The sequence below is a fragment of the Budorcas taxicolor genome, chromosome X (genome assembly GCF_023091745.1).
Source record: "Budorcas taxicolor isolate Tak-1 chromosome X, Takin1.1, whole genome shotgun sequence".
Lineage (NCBI taxonomy): Eukaryota > Metazoa > Chordata > Mammalia > Artiodactyla > Bovidae > Budorcas > Budorcas taxicolor.
Window position 1 is genome coordinate 74,264,126 of NC_068935.1, and position 17,712 is coordinate 74,281,837.

Genomic DNA, 17,712 nt, shown 5'->3' on the forward strand with positions numbered 1-17,712 from the left:
ACTTTGAAGACTTTATTACCCAATTCTTGTCAGGCAGATTAACTCTTGTTTGTGCCACTAGGAATAAGAAAGCATTTTTGGAAATATCTGAGAAGTACATTGGCTCTATAGAATGGAGAGCCATTGAAAAGTTAATTTTTTTTTTTAATTTTAAAAATTATTTTTATAGCTGTATTGAGACATAATTTTAAAATAATACAGTTTACTTGCTTACAGTGTACAGTTTGTTTTCAGTATATTCACAGAGAGGTGCCACTATTTAAAAAGCTGTTTAAGGTGTACATATATATATATACAGAAAAGCATATATTTCATAAGTGGACAGCTTTTAGAAAAATTATTTATTTATTTGGTTGCACTGGGTTTTAGTTGTGGCAAACAGTTTTTTTTGGTTGCAGCATTTGAACTCTTAGTTGTGGCATGTGGGATCTAGTTCCCTGATCAGGGATAGAACCCAGGCCCCCTGCATTGGGAACATAGAGTCTTAGCCACTGGACCATCATGGAAGTCTCTGTAAGTGGAAATCTAGATAAACATGTTCAGCACCTAGATAAAGGCACAATACATTCATTAGCAGCATTCAAGATTCATAACTTCAGTACAACCACTCATTGTTCCATTGAAAGGTTTCAACTAAGGATGTAATATGGTCAGATTAGTTGCCTGTTAAACTGTGAGACTGAGGGCTTTGATCCGATAACCAGGAGAAATATCAATAACCGCAGATACTTAGATGTCACCACCCTTATGGCAGAAAGCGAAGAGAGGGTAAAGAGCCTCTTGATGAAAGAGGAGAGTGAAAAAGCTGGCTTAAAACTCAACATTAAAAAAACTTAGATCATGGCATCCAGTTCCATCACTTCATGGCAAATAGATGGGGAAATGATGGAAACCATGACAGAGTTTATTTTCTTGGGCTCCAAAATCTCTACAGATGGTGACTGCAGCCATGAAATTAAATGACGCTTGCTCCTTGGAAGAAAAGCTATGACCAACCTAGACATCATATTAAAAAGCAGAGACATTACTTTCCCGACAAAGGTCCATCTCGTCAAAGCTGTGGTTTTTCCAGTGCATGTATGCATGTGAGAGTTGGACCATAAAGAAAGCTGAGCAGTGGAGAATTGATGCTTTTGAATTGTGTTGTTGGAGAAGACTTTTGAGAGTCCCTTGGACTACAGGGGGATCCAACCAGTCCATCTTAAAGGAAATCAGTCCTGGGTATTCATTGGAAGGACTGATGCTGAAGTTGAAACTCCAATACTTTGGCCATCTGATGCAAAGAGCTAACTCATTTGAAAAGACCCTGATGCTGGGAAAGATTGAGGGCAGGAGGAGAAGGGGACGACAGGGGATGAGATGGTTGGATGGCATCACCGACTCAATGGACATGAGTTTGAGGAAGCTCTGGGAGTTGGTGATGGACAGGGAAGGCTGGCGTGCTGCAGTCCATGGAGTTGCAAAGAGTCAGACACGACTGAGTGGCTGAACTGAACTGAAGGCTTTGAATCTATTTGGAACATATTGCCATAGTTGATGTCAAGTTCAGCTGTCATAGTATATGTATAATAAAGAGATTACCCAGCAAAGGTATAATATTGTGCAAATAGAAGGCTAGGGAAAGAATATTGGAATCCTGAGCATTTAAAGGGCTATGGGACAACAGCTATCCATTAAAGAAGAGGAGGAAGGTACCCCTTCGCCACACATGCATATACTTAATATGCCTTGGACATTTTCATGTAAACAAATAAATAATAGTACCTCATTTTGTGAATGCATTTTTCATAAATTTCTTTGCAACATGACTGCAAGCTGGTCTTTCAGATTCTACAAAGGAACTGAGTGATTTAATATATTAGAAAGCAGCATGATTTGCTATGCATCTTCAAAAGGAGAAATACTAATTTTGCCTCTTAGGCTTATTAGCTCAGGAATATAGAGTCCTTTATTAGGCCAAATAGGACTTCCCTGGTGGTTCAGTGGTAAAGAACCCGTTTGCCAAGCAGGAGACATGAGTTTGATCCCTGGGTCGGGAAGATACCCTGGAGAAAGAAATGGCAACCCACTCTAGTATTCTTGCCTGGGAAATCCCATGGATAAAAGAGCCTGGTGGGTTATAGTCCAGGGCTTCACAGAGTCAGACACGACTTAGCAACTAAATAGTAGCGTTGCCAGCAGCTGTGGGCCAAATACATTTGAAATGTTTTATTGAATCCCAAGTTTTCTGTGACAGGTGTTTCCACTGTCCTTTTCTGTGGGTTACTTATAATCCAACTATTTTTTTTTGGTCTGTTTGTGTAGAAGAAAGTAAACTAAAATTCCATCTTATTTATGTTTCTAATACAGATGAATGTAACAGTGATTGATACTACATTCAGAATTGCACCATTTTCCAAGTTTTGCAAACTCTCGTGTCTCTATATTATCTGGAAACTTATGATGGGCAATAGGGAAAAATCAGAAGCTAATAGCTTAATTATTAAATGAAGTGTAGCATGTGAACATTTTCACCTGAATTTGAAAAAAAACTTGTAAAAGTTATTTTCATGGTAATTTCAAGAGTGCATTGATTGCGTTTATAGTAGATTATATTAGTTCATGTTATTTTTCTCATGTATTATCAGTCAGTCAGTTCACTCGCTCAGTTGTGTCTGACTCTTTGCGATCCTGTGAACTGCAGCATGCCAGGCCTCCCTGTCCATCACCAACTTCTGGAGTTCACTCAAACTCATGTCCATCAAGTTGGTGATGCCATCCAACCATCTCATCCTCTGTCCTCCCCTGCTCCTCCTGCCCCCAATCCCTCCCAGCATCAAAGTCTTTTCCAATGACCCAACGCTTCGCATCAGTGGCCAAAGTACTGGAGTTTCAGCTTTACTATCAGTCCTTCCAGTGAACACCCAGGACTGGTCTCCTTTAGAATGGACTGGTTGGAACTCCTTGCGGTCCAAGGGACTCTCAAAAGTTTTCTCCAGCACCACAGTTCAGAATCATCAATTCTTTGGTGCTCAGCTTTCTTCACAGTCCAACTCTCACATCCATACATGACCACTGGAAAAACCATAGCCTTGACCAGACGGACCTTTGTTGGCAAAGTAATGTCTCTGCTTTTGAATATGCTATCTAGGTTGGTCATAACTTTTCTTACAAGGAGTAAGCGTGGCTGCAATCACACTGTTTCCAGTGTTTCCCCATCTATTTCCCATGAAGTGATGGGACCAGATGCCATGATCTTCGTTTTCTGAATGTTGAGCTTTAAGCCAACTTTTTCACTCTCCTCTTTCACTTTCATCCAGAGGCTTTTTAGTTCTTCTTCACTTTCTGCCATAAGGGTGGTGTCATCTGCATATCTGAGGTGATTGATATTTCTCCCGGAAATCTTGATTCCAGCTTGTGCTTCCTCCATCCAAGTGTTTCTCATGATGTACTCTCCATAGAAGTTAAATAAGCATGGTGACAATATACAGCCTTGATGTACTCCTTTTCCAACCGAGTCTGTTGTTCCATGTCCAGTTCTAACTGTTGCTGCTTAACCTGCATACAGGTTTCTCAAGGGGCATGTCAGTGGTCTAGTATTCCCATCTCTTTAAGAATTTTCCACAGTTTATTGTGATCCACACAGTCAAAGGCTTTGGCACAGTCAATAAAGCAGAAATAGAAGTTTGTCTGGAACTCTCTTGCTTTTTCGATGATCCAGGAGATGTTGGCGATTTGATCTCTGGTTCCTCTGCCTCTTCTAAAACCAGCTTAAACATCTGGAAGTCCACGGTGCATGTATTGCTGAAGCTGGGCTACATTATGTCCACTAGCTTTATTCATAGTGATGCTTTCTAAGGCCCACTTGACTTCACACTCCAGGATGTCTGGCTCTAGGTGAGTGATCACACCATCGTGATTATCTGGGTCATGAAGATCTTTTTTGTACAGTTCTTCTGTTTATTCTTGCCACCTCTTCTTAATATCTTCTGCTTCTGTTAGGTCCATACCATTTCTGTCCTTTATTGAGCCCATCTTTGCATGAAATGTTCCCTTGGTATCTCTCATTTTCTTGAAGAGATTTCTAGTCTTTCCCATTCTGTTGCAGTTGATTTGTTTGCATTGATTTCTTTTGCATTGATCGCTGAGGAAGGCTTTCTTATGTCTTCTTGCTATTCTTTGGGACTCTGCATTCAGATGCTTATATCTTTCCTTTTCTGCTTTGCTTTTTGCTTCTCTTCTTTTTACAGCCATTTGTAAGGTCTCCCCAGACAGCCATTTTGCTTTTTTGCATTTCTTTTCATGGAGATGGTCTTGATCCCTGTCTCCTGTACAATGTCATGAACCTCCATCCATAGTTCATCAGGCACTCTATCTATCAGATCTCATCCCTTAAATCTATTTCTCACTTCCACTGTATAATTATAAGGAATTTTATTTACATCATGCCTGAATGGTCTAGTGGTTTTCCCTACTTTCTTCAATTTAAGTCTGAATTTACAGTAAGGAGTTCATGATCTGAGCCACAGTCAGCTCCCGGTCTTGTTGTTGCTGACTATATAGAGCTTCTCCATCTTTGGCTGCAAAGAATATAATCAATCTGGTTTCATTGTTGACCATCTGGTGATGTCCTTGTGTAGAGTCTTCTCTTGTATTGTTGGAAGAAAGTGTTTGCTATGGCCAGTGCGATCTCTTGGCAAAACTCTATTTGCCTTTGCCCTGCTTGATTCCGTATTCCAAGGCCAAATTTTCCTATTACCCCACGTGTTTCTTGAGTTCCTACTTTTGCATTCTAGTCCCCTATAATGAAAAGGACATCTTTTTGGGGTGTTACTTCTAAAAGGTTTTGTAACCGTTCAGCTTCAGCTTCTTCAGCATTACTGTTTGGGGCATAGAGTTGGATTACTGTGGTATTGAATGGTTTGCCTTGGAAACGAATAGAGATCATTCTGTTGTTTTTGAGATTGCATCCAAGTACTGGATTTTGGACTGTTTTCTTGACCATGATGGCTACTCCAGTTCTACTGTTGGATTCCTGCCCACAGTGGTAGATATAATGGTCATCTGAGTTAAATTCACCCATTCCAGTCCATTTTAGTTCGCTGATTCCTAGATTGTCGATGTTCACTGTTGCCATGTCCTGTTCGACCACTTCCAATTTGCCTTGATTCATGGACCTAACATTCCACGTTCCTATGCAATATTGCTTTTTACAGCATCAGACCTTGCTCATGTATGATAATGATATTTAATTATGTAGGATAGTGCCCTTATACTTAAGGGTGAAGTGTCATGATATCAGCACTTAATTTCAAATGGTTCAGGGCAAAAAAGGATGTGCATATATTTAGACAGAAATAAAGCAAATGTGGTAAAGCAAATCTACGTTAAGTGGATTTAAGAGAAGGGATGCAGTTGTTCATTTGGCGATTCTTTCCACTTTTTGGTAGCTGTGAACATTTTCAAAATAACATATTTGATGAAAAATTAATACTAGGCTTAAAATTGCATTTAATCACAGAATTTGTTTGTGCCTCTGGACATCTTGTTCTCCCAAATTCCCAGCTGCTTAGCTGTTCTTTTTTTTTTTTTGTAATATTTTTATTTATTTATCTGGTTGCAGCAGGTCTTACTTATGGCACCCAGGATCTTCGATCTTCTTTCCAGCATGTGAAATCTTTAGTTGTGGCATGTGAACTCTTAGTTGTGGTATGTGGGATCTAGTTCACTGACGAGAGTTGAATCTGGGCCCCCTGCACTGGGAGTGTGGTATCAGCCACTGGACAACCAGAGAACTCCTTTATTGTTTTTTTGTTTGTTTTTTTACTGTGGCAAAATACACATAACATAATTTTTAACCATTTTTAACTGTTTGAATCGATTCCGTGGCATTAATATATTTGCATTATTTGGCAACTGTCAACACTCTGTCTCCAGAATTCTTTGATCATCCCAAACTGAAACTAAACAGTAACTCTTCACTCTCCTCTTCTTCCATAACCAATCTTTTTATTATTTATGCTTATCTATGTTTTTAAAGATAGACCAGACCTTTGATTTTCATGTCAGATCATAATAGATATTCTAAAAATATTTTATTTTGAAGTAATTTTAGATCTATACAAATGTCACACAAATACCCTTTACCTAGCTCTCCTAATTTAACACCTTATACTTATTATAGCACAATAATCAGAATCAGGAAATTAACATTGATACAATACTATTAATTCAGCCAGTGTTTGATAAACTACACCTGAAGGGTAAATCTGACCTTCATGGTTTTATAAATAGTTTTATTGGTGCACTGTCATAGTTACTCAGTTATTGCTTTCATGAGTTTACAGTGAGAAAGTTGAGTAGTGGCTGCAACATCGACCTTATAGCCTACAAAGTTGAAAATACCATCAGATCTCTGACCTCTGATGTAAATTGTAGATTTTATATGGTTATCATTATTTTTCCCACTTGTGTTCTTTTTCCACTTTGGCATCTAGTCTGGGATCCTGCATTGCATTCAGTTGTGGCCTTAAACTACGCCAGTCTGTAGCAGTTTCTTTGTCTTTTCTTTCATGACCTTGACACTTTTGAAGAGTGTTGATCAGTTATTTTCTAGACTGTTGATCTGTATGTATTTGTTTAGTGTTTTCTTATGGTTAGATTTAGGTTATTAGACGTTGTGACAAGAATACTGCAAAAGTTATATTGAATCCTTCTTGATGTGTTATACTGAGTGTGTATGATAACAATTTGTTTCTTACTATTAGTATTGTTAACCTGATTAAGTTACTGAAGTTGGTATCTGCTGACTTTTTCTACTGTTAAAAAAAACCCTATTTTTTTGTTTATATTTATAGAGAGATAATTTGAGACAATGCAGATATTCCATTTCTCATCATACTTCTACCCACTAATTTTAGCATCCAACTGCCTAAGCAGTTTTTATTGTGTTGTATGTTTAAATGGTGATTTACAATTTGTTTCATTACTTTTAGGAAGAGTTGTTTCCCCCTATTTATCTATTTATCACATTACTTATATTAATATGGACATATAGGTGTTTCATTTTATTTTATGAGTTACAATCCAGGTTTTCATTTTATTGCTCAGATTGTTCCACCTTTGGTTGCTGGGAGCTTCTTCAAGTTGCATCATGTATCCTTCTAATATATCCCCATCAGTTTTTGAGAAATGCTTTTCTTTCTGGTACCACAAGATAGTGCAGGGTTATCTTGTATTTCCCCTGCTTGCCTTCCTCTGACCAGAAAAATACAGGTATTCTTCTGGGGTTTTAGATGCCTGTGTTTTACTGGCAATTTTGGTACAGAAAAATAAAATTTTGGAGAGAAAAAATAAAATTAGCTATTCATCTTATTTTCTTGGGATAGGCATGACTCAGCTCCTTTTTCCCAGTTCTATGGCTAGAAATGATGTTCTCCCAGAGTTTTGCAGTCAGCACCCTTTGCATAATTTGCAATTCAGCCCGCCTTCCTGTCAAAACCAGGAAAGGAATGGGGAAAAAAAACCCATGATTTTCATCCTCCCACACAATTTAATGAGGATTATTATTTAAGTTTTGATTTCAGTCCCCAATCTGCGTACTCTTATTCCCTTTGCAGAGTCCTTAGGTTGTTTATATATTCTGTCCATAGGTTTTAGTTGTTATAAATGGCAAAGAGTCTGTAATCACCCTTAATTCACCTTGGCCAGCCTACTTCGCTTGCTTAAAATAACCAGAATCCTTGTATTGACTGATAATTTTTCATTTTGTCAGTTTACATACAGTTAATATATTTTAATGTAGAATCATAGTTTTATAACCATACTTGGTTTTCACTTGGATTTTTATAAATACCAATTGAGTCATTAACTGGTCTAATCTATATGATGTCATATGTACTAGAGATATTATCCTCATAATACTCTTTAAGTGTTAATGTGATGTTATTGACAAATTAAGCAAATTGAATTTGTATTAGAAAGCACTTAATAACCTTTAATATTTTTTATTCAAGTGAGTAGTGAAGATTCTGAAGATTCTGATTTTCAGGAATCTGGAGTTAGTGAAGAAGTTAGTGAATCTGAAGATGAACAACGGCCCAGAACAAGGTAAATAGATTATTTTTTCAAAAATTTTAGGAATTAATAACCATGCTTCAAATTATTTGTAGAAAGTTTGCTGTTATTAATAGTGAAAATCATTCCGTTGTGTCAGACTCTTTGCGACCCCATGAACTGTAGCCCACCATGCTCCTCTGTCCATGAGATTCTCCAGGCAAGAATACTGGGAGTGGGTTGCCATTCTGTTTTCCAGGGGATCTTCCTCACCCAGGGACCGAGCCCAGGTCTCCTGCATTGCAGGCAGATCCTTTACCTTCTGAACCACCAGGGCATAGTAGTTAAGTAAAATATTTAACATTTTGATGTGAAACTGTTAAAATTATTTATTTAAAAATAGTAATAAACATTATATGTAGTTGAATTGTATGTTCTGAAGTAGGTGGACTTTCAGTGTGCAAAAACACCTTTTTAAAAAAATTACTATATATTTGACTGTATCAGGTCTTAGTTGCTGCATGCGGGATCTTCATTGCAGCATGCGAGATCTTTCCATGCAGTGTGCACAGGCGTCTCTCTAGTTGTAACACATGGGCTGTAGTATGCATGGCCTCAATAGTTGCCCTGTGGCCTGTGGGATCTTAGTTTCCTGATCAAGGATTGAACCCATGTTTCCTCCACTGCCTGCCATTGAAAGGCAGATTGTTAATCACTGGACCACCAGGGAACTGTAATTTTTCATTGCTGTGGTGGAAAATTGTAGTGTAGTAGTTAAGAGGCTCTGTAGACCAACTGCCTCAATCTAACTCCTAGCTTTACTATACTTCCTATTTGTATGAATACTCTGTGGCTCAGTTTCATCAACTGTAAAAGAGGAAATTAACATTATTATTTCCCTTATTGATTATTGTGGGCATTAAATAAGATTAAAGGGCTTATAAAATAATGCCTATTTTGGAGATAGTAAGTGCTCTGTGAACGCTAACTATTATTCTTTCATAACACTACTAAATAGGACTTAGCCATGGAACAAAAACAACACTACTAGTATTCTATTAATTAAGATGTGTTTGTTCTTTCAGTATGCATAGATAACTAGATTACCAGCTGATTAAAATTTTGCTTCCTTCTAAGCATAGTGTTTAATAATACTGACCATTCTAAGAAGATTTTTATTTCCTCTGGAATAATATGATATGTCCATCAATATGTGTTTGTGTGAGTGTGTATATGTATATCTATATGGGTGTTTGCATGTGTAAATTTTAAAATATTTGAGATTGTTTTAGCTTAATAATTACCAGGTTGTGCCTGGAGTATAGCAGCATATTGTACTTTGAGTTCAGTCAGTCGCTTAATCATGTCCGAATCTTTGCGACTTCATGCACCGCAGCACGGCAGGCCTCACTGTCCATCACCAGCTCCCGGAGTCCACCAAAACCCATGTCCATTGAGTCAGTGATGCCATCCAACCATATCATCCTCTGTCTTCCCCTTCTCTTCCTGTCCTCAATCTTTCCTAGCATCAGGGTCTTTTCAAATGAGTCAGATCTTCGCATCTGGTGGCCAAGTATTGGAGTTTCAGTTTCAGCATCAGTCCTTCTAATGAATACCCAGGACTGATCTCCATTACGATGGACTGGTTGGATCTCCTTGCAGTCCAGGGGACTCGAAAGAGTCTTCTTCAATACCACAGTTCAGAAGCATCAATTCTTTGGCACTCAGCTTTCTTCACAGTCCAACTCTCACATCCATACATGACTAATGGAAAAACCATAGCCTTGACTAGACGGACCTTTGTTGAAAAAGTAATGTCTTTGCTTTTGAATATGCTATCTAATTTGGTCATAACTTTCCTTCCAAGGAGTAAGCATCTTTTAATTTCATGGCTGCAATCACCATCTGCAGTGATTTTGGAGCCCAGAAGAAAAATTCAGCCACTGTTTCCACTGTTTCCCCATCTATTTCCCATGAAGTGATGGGACCAGATGCCATGATCTTCGTTTTCTGAATGTTGAGCTTTCAGCCAACTTTTTCATTCTCCTCTTTCACTTTCATCAAGACACTCTTTAGTTCTTCACTTTCTGCCATAAGGTTGGTGTCATCTGCATATCTGAGATTCTTGATAATTGAGCCAGAAATCTTGATTCCAGCTTGTGCTTCCTCCAGCCCAAGCGTTTCTCATGATGTACTCTGTATATAAGTTAAATAAGCAGGGTGACAATATAAAGCCTTGACATACTCCTTTTCCTATTTGGAACCAATCTGTTGTTCCATGGTCAGTTCTAACTGTTGCTTCCTGACCTGCATATAGGTTTCTCAAGAGGCAGGTGGTATGCCCATCTCTTTGAGAATTTTCCACAGTTTATTGTGATCCACACAGTCAAAGGCTTTGGCATAGTCAATAAAGCAGAAATAGATGTTTTTCTGGAACTCTCTTGCTTTTTCTATGATCCAGTGGATGTTGGCAATTTGATCTCTGGTTCCTCTGCCTTTTCTAAAACCAGCTTGAACATCTGGAAGTTCATGGTTCACATATTGCTGAAGCCTGGCTTGGAGAATTTTAAGCATCACTTTACTAGCGTGTGAGATGAGTGCAATTGTGCGGTAGTTTGAGCATTCTTTGGCATTGCCTTTCTTTGGGATTGGAATGAAAACTGACCCTTTCCGGTCTTGTGGCCACTGCTGAGTTTTCCAAATTTGCTGGCATATTGAATGCAGCACTTTCTCAGCATCATCTTTCAGGATTTGAAAAAGTTTAGCTGGAATTCCATCACCTCCACTAGCTTTGTTTGTAGTGATGCTTCCTAAGGCCCACTTGACTTCCCCTTCCAGGATGTCTGGCTCTAGGTGAGTGATCACACTATCATGATTATCTGTGTCGTGAAGATCTTTTTTGTACAGTTCTTTTGTCGATTCTTGCTACCTCTTCTTAACATCTTCTGCTTCTGTTAAATCGTTTCTGTCCTTTATCTAGCCCATCTTTGCATGAAATGTTCCCTTGGTATCTCTAATTTTCTTGAAGAGATCTCTAGTCTTTCCCATTCTGTTCTTTCCCTCTATTTCTTTGCATTGATTGCTGAGGAAGGCTTTTTTAAGATCTCTCTTTGCTATTCTTTGGAATTCTGCATTCAAATGGGTATGTCTTTCCTTTTCTCCTTTGTTTTTCACTTCCCTTCTTTTACAGCTATCTGTAAGGCCTCCTCAGACAGCCAAGTTTCTTTTTTGCATTTCTTTTCCATGGAGATGGTCTTGATCCCTGTCTGCTGTACAAGGTCATGAACCTCTGTCCATACTTCATCAGGCACTCTGTCTCTGAGATCTAGTCCCTTAAATCTATTTCTTACTTCCACTGTATAGTCATAAGGGATTTGATTTAGGTCATACCTGAATGGTCTAATGGTTTTCCCCACTTTCTTCAGCTTAAGTCTAAATTCGGCAATAAGGAGTTCATGATCTGAGCCGCATCAGCTCCCTGTCTTGTTTTTTCTGAATGTATAGAGCTTCTCCATCTTTGGCTGCAAAGAATATAATCAATTTGATTTCGTGTTGACCATCTGGTGATGTGCATGTGTAGAGTCTTCTCTTGTGTTGTTGGAAGCGGGTGTTTGCTATGACCAGTGTGTTCTCTTGGCAGAACTGTATTAGCCTTTGCCCTGCTTCATTCTGTACTCGAAGGCCAAATTTTCCTGTTGCTCCCGGTGATTGTTGACTTCCTACGTTTGCATTCCAGTCCCCTATAAAGAAAAGGACAACTTTTTTGGATGTTAGTTCTAGAAAGTCTTGTAGGTCTTCATAGAACCATTCACCTTCAGCTTCTACAGTGTTACTGGTCGTGGCATAGACTGGGATTACTGTGATATTGAGTGGTTTGCCATGGAAACAAATAGAGATCATTCTGTCATTTTTGAAATTGCATCCAAATACTGCATTTTGGACTCATTTGTTGACTATGATGGCCACTCCATTTTTTCTATGGGATTCCTGCCCACAGTAGTTGATTTAATGGTCATCTGAGTTAAATTCACCCATTCCATTCAATCTTATCTTAGTTTGTGGATGCCTAGAATGTCGATGTTCACTCTTTTTATCTCCTGTTTGACCACTTCCAATTTGCCTTGATTCATGGACCTAACATTTCAGGTAGCTATGCAATATTGCTCTTTACAGCATCGAAGCTTGCTTCTATCACCAGTCCCATCTACAACTGGGTGTTGTTTTTGCTTTGGCTCCATCCCTTCATTCTTTGTGGAGTTATTTCTCCACTGATCTCCAGCAGCATATTGGCCACCTACTGACCTGGGGAGTTCGTCTTTCAGTGTCCTAGCTTTTTGCCTTTTCACACTTTTCATGGGGTTCTCAAGGCAAGAATACTGAAGTGGTTTGCCATTCCCTTCTCCAGTGGACCACATTCTGTCAGATCTCTCCAGCATGACCCGTCTACTTTGGGTGGCCCCACACGGCATGGGTTAGTTTCATTGAGTTAGACAAGGCTGTGTTCTGTGTAATCAGATTGGCCTGTTGTCTGTGATTGTGGTTTCAGTCTGTCTGCCCTCTGATGCCCTCTCCCAGTGCCTACCATCTTACTGGGGTTTCTCATACCTTGGATGTGGAGTATCTCTTCACAGCTGCTCCACCAAAGCGCAGCCCTGCTCCTTATCTTGGACATGGGGTAGCTCCTCTCAGCCACTGCCCCCGGCCTCGGAGCTGGGGTAGTTCCTCTCTGCGTCGCCTGTGCATCATTGCTGCTGACAAGCTTTCAGTTCAGTTTAGTCGCTCGGTTGTGTCCGGCTCATTGGGACGCCATGAATTGCAGCATGCCAGGCCTCCGTGCCCATCACCAGCTCCCAGAGTTTATTCAAAGTCATGTCCATCGAGTCGGTGATGTCATCCAGCCATCTCATCCTCTGTTGTCCCCTTCTCTTCCTGCCCTCAATCCCTCCCAGCATCAGGGTCTTTTCCAATGAGTCAACTTTTCGCATGAGGTGGCCAAGTGTTGAAGTTTCAGCTTTAGCATCAGTGCTTCCAATGAACACCCCCGAATGATCTCCTTTAGAATGGACTGGTTGGATCTCCTTGCAGTCCAAGGGACTCTCAAGAATCTTCTCCAACACCACAGGTCAAAAGCATCAATTCTTTGGCACTCAGCTTTCTTCACAGTCCAACTCTCACATGCATACATGACCACTGGAAAAACCACAGGCTTGACCAGACGGATCTGTGTTGGCAAAGTCATGTCTCTGCTTTTTAATATGCTCTCTAGGTTGGTCATAACTTTCCTTCCAAGGAGTAATCGTCTTTTAATTTCATGGCTGCAATCACCATCTGCAGTGATTTTGGAGCCCCCCAAAAATAAAGTCTGACAGTGTTTCCACTGTTTCCCCATCTATTTGCCATAAAGAGATGGGACCAGATGCCATCATCTTTGTCTTCTGAATGTTGAGCTTTAAGCCACACTTTAGGGAAATATAAAATAACAATAGGATATAATGAGAATTTTAAAGAACTGAGATAGAATTCAGGTAACACAAAATTCACCATATAAAAGTGTAAAATATAGGGGATTTTTAGAATATTCACAAAGTTGTGCATTTACTACCACTATCTAATATCAGAACATTTCCATTATTTCAGAAAGGAACCCTATGGCCCTTGGTCATTTCCCGTTTTTCCTGCGTCTCATTCCCTGGCAAAAACTCATCTTCCTTGTATATGGATTTGCCTATTCTGAACATTTCATATGAAAAGATTCGTACATATGTGTCTTATTATGAATGGAATCTTTCAGTTAGCATGTTTTCAATTTTGATCCATGTTGTATCTTGTTTCTGTACTTAAATCATTTTTAAAAAACTTCATTCAAATTTAGTGTATTTACAGAATATGTACAGAATAAATTTAGTATATTTACAGAAATTGTGTTAATTTGTGATATATAGCAAAGTGATTCAGTTATACATATTTATGTTGTTCTTTATATTCTTTCATTATGGTTTATAACGGCATTGAATATGGTTCCCTGTGCTATACAATAGGGCCTTGTTTTTTACCCATCTGAAATATATATATAAAATATATATTTTATTTATATATATAATATATTATATATATATAAGATCTTTTGAGTCTGCTAATCTCAAACTCTCAATCCTTTTTTCCTTTACTGCTCCTTCCCCCTTGACAACTAGAAATTTCTTCTGTGAGTCTGTTTCTGTTTCATAGATATGTTCATTTGTGTTGTATTCTATATTCCACATGTAAGTGATATATGATATTTGTCTTTCTCTTTCTGACTTACATCATTAGTATAATCTCTGGGTCCATTCAAGTTGTTGCAAATGGAATTATTTCATTCTTTTTATGAGGAATATTCCATTGTGTACACGTGTAGAACATTTTTATCCATTCATCTGTTAGTGGACATTTAGATTGTTTCCATGTCTTGTCTGTTGTAAATAGTGCTGTTGTGAATATAGGGATGCATGTATCTTTTTGAATTTTAGTTTTGTTTGAGTATATGCACAGGAATGGAATTGTGTATCATTTGGTAACTCTACTTTTAGTTTTTTGAGCACACTCCATACTGTTTTCCATTGTTTCAGTTTATATTTTTACCAGCAGTGTATGAGGGTTCTCTTTTCTCTACCCCATCTCCAGCATTAATTGTTCATAGAATTTTTGATGCTGACCATTCTGATGGTTTTGAGGTGGTACCTTATTGTAGTTTTGATTTGTGTTTCGCTAATTATTAATGAATATGATTATCTTTTCGTGTGCTTTTTGGCTTTCTGTATGTCTTTGAATTAATGTCTGTTTAGATCTCCTGTCCATTTTCTTGATTTTGTTGTTGTTGTTATCGCGCTGCAGTGAGCTCTTTGTATATTTTAGAATTTAATCCCATGTCAGTTGCACTGTTTGTAAATATTTTCTCTCATTCTGTGGGTTGTCTTTTTATTTTGTTTGTTGTTTCCTTTGCTGTTGAAAAGCTTTTTGGTTTAATTAGGTCCCATTTGTTTATTTCTATTTTTATTTTCATTACTCTATGAGGTAGATACAAAAAGATATTTCTGTGATTTATGTCCAAGAATGTTCTGCCTGTGTTTTTCTTTAACAGTTTTATAGTGTCTGGTGTTACATTTAGGTATTTAATCCATTTTGAGTTTATTTTTTGTATGGTGTTATCGTGGAGAAGGAAATGGCAACCCACTCCAGTACTCTTGCCTGGAGAATCCCATGGACGGAGGAACCTGATGGGCTACAGTCCATGGAGTCTCAAAGAGTCTGCTACGACTGAGCGACTTCACTTCACTCACTTCATACTTTATCACTGGTGAAGGAAATGGCAACCCACTCTAGTATTCTTGCCTGGAGAACCCCATGGACAGAGCAGCTTGGCTGTCCATGGTCCTTGGTGTCGCAGAGAGTCGGACACGATTGAAGTCACTAAGCACGCATGGTGTTATTGAATGTTCTAATTTCATTTTTACAAGTAGCTGTCTAGTTTTACCAGCACCATTCAATGAAGATATTGTCTTTTCTCCATTGTATGTTTTTGCCTCCTTTGTCATGGGCTGACTGACCATAAGTGCTTGAGTTTGTTTCTGGGCTTTTTATTCTGTTCCATTGATCTATATTTCTTTTTTTGTGTCAGTACCATACTTTTTGATTACTGTAGCTTTGTAGTATAGTCTGAAGCCAGGACACCTGATTCCTCTAGCTTTGTTTTTCTTTCTCAGTATCGCTTTGGTTATTCAGGGTCTTTTGTTTTTCTATAGAAATTGTAAATTTTCTTGTTATACTTCTATTAAAAATACCATTGGTGATTTGATAGGGATTGCATTGAATCTGTAGATTGACCTGAGTAGGACAGTCACTTTGAAAATATTGATTCTTCCAGTCCACGAACACAGTATATCTTTCCATATGTTTCTGTCATTTTCGATTTCTTTCATTAACATCTCTCGTCGTTTGCCAGTTACCTTTAGTGTTGTGTTTGGATTGCTTTTTCTTTTTTGTGTTTGTATCGTTGATTTTTAGTTTGTGGTTTCCATGAGGTTTTGGTACACCAGTCTGTGTATTAACAGAATTGTTTTAAATTGCTGGCCTCTTAATTTCCAAGCATTTCCAATCACCTGCATTTGTACTCGTCTCATAATTGCTGATTTGATACCATATTTGGGTGTGGATGATTTCCTACTTTTACTTTATATTTGCCTTTACCAGTGAGGGTTTCCATTTATAATTTTCTTGTTTCTGGTTGTTTCCTTTTCTGCCTAGAAAAGTTCCTTCATTATTTGTTATAAAGCTGGTTTCGCTGTGTTGAATTCCATTAGCTTTTGCTTGTCTGTAAAGCTGTTGATAGCTGTGTTGAATCTGAATGAGAGTCTTACTGGGTAAAATATTCTTGGTTATGTGTGTTTCCCTTTCATCACTTTAAATATATCATGCCACTCCCTTCGGGCCAGAAAGGTACCTGATGATAAATCAGCTGATGCCTTATTGGCATTCCACTGTATGTTATTTGTTGCTTTTCTGTTGTTGGTTTTAAAATTTTCTCTTTGTCTTTAATTTTTGTCAGTTTGAATTGTATGTGTCTCATTGTGTTCCTCCTTGGTTTCATACTACATGGGACTCTCTGTACTTCCTGGACTTGAGTGAGTGTTCCCTTTCCCATGTTAGGGGAATTTTCAGCTCTTACCTCTTCTGATCTTTTCTCATGCCCTTTCTGTCTCCTTTCTCCTTCTGGGATTTATATAATGTGCACATTGGTACATTTAATATTGTCCCTAAGGTCTCTGAGACTGTCCTCCTTTCTTTTTATTTTTTTCTTTATTTAGTTCTGTGTCAGTGATTTACACCAATTTGTGTTTTAGCTCACTTATTCGTTCTTCTGCCTCATTTATTCTGCTATTGATTCTTTTGAGGATATTTATTATTTTTGTTATTGTGTTGTTCATCTGTTTATTTAAATCTTGTAGCTCTTTGTTAAACTTCTCTTGTATCTTCTTGATCTGTGTCTTCATTCTTATGTGTTCATTCTTCATTCTTGTCTTCATTCTTAGATCATCTTTGCTATCTTAACTCTAATTTTTTTCAGGTTCATTGCCTAACTCCAATTCACTTGTTCTTTCGAGGTTTTATCTTGTTCCTTAATTTGGAACATACTTCTCTGCCAGCTCATATTGTCTAACTTGCTGTGTTTGTGTTCTCCATTTCACAGGCTGCAGAACTATAGTTCCTTTTGCTCTGGTGTCTGCTTCTTGGTGGTTGAGGTTGGTCCAGGGACTTGTGCAGCTTTGCTGTTGGACAAGACTGGTGCCTGCCCACTGGTGGTTGGAGTGTAACCTTGTCTCTCTGGTGGGGAGGACCAAGTCAAGGGGTGTGTTTTAGAGTGGTTGTGGGCAAAGGAGGACTTTAAGCAGCCTGTCTGCTGATGACTGGGGCTGTGTTCTCATCTTGTTTGTTTGGCCTGAGGCATCTGAACATTGAAGCCTGCAGACTGTTGGGTGGGACCAGGTGTTGTTTGCCCAAATGGCAACCTCTCCAGAGCTCTTGCTGATGAACATTCCCTGAGGCCTCTGCCACCAGTGTCCTTGCCCCTACAGTGAGCCACAGCTGACTCCTTCCTCCTCCGTTGACCCTGCAATACTCAGAGGTTTATCTGGCCCAGTCTCC

The 17,712-nt window shown here is 38.6% G+C and overlaps 1 protein-coding gene across 1 annotated transcript in view; it reads left to right on the forward strand.

Annotated features, from left to right (window-relative positions):
* Positions 1 to 17,712, forward strand: part of ATRX (ATRX chromatin remodeler) — a 280,266-nt gene that overhangs the window by 123,520 nt on the left and 139,034 nt on the right. The window contains exon 14 of the mRNA XM_052663022.1: positions 7,995 to 8,088. Within this exon, the coding sequence (XP_052518982.1) occupies positions 7,995 to 8,088 (94 nt within the window). The remainder of the gene's footprint in view (positions 1 to 7,994; positions 8,089 to 17,712) is intronic.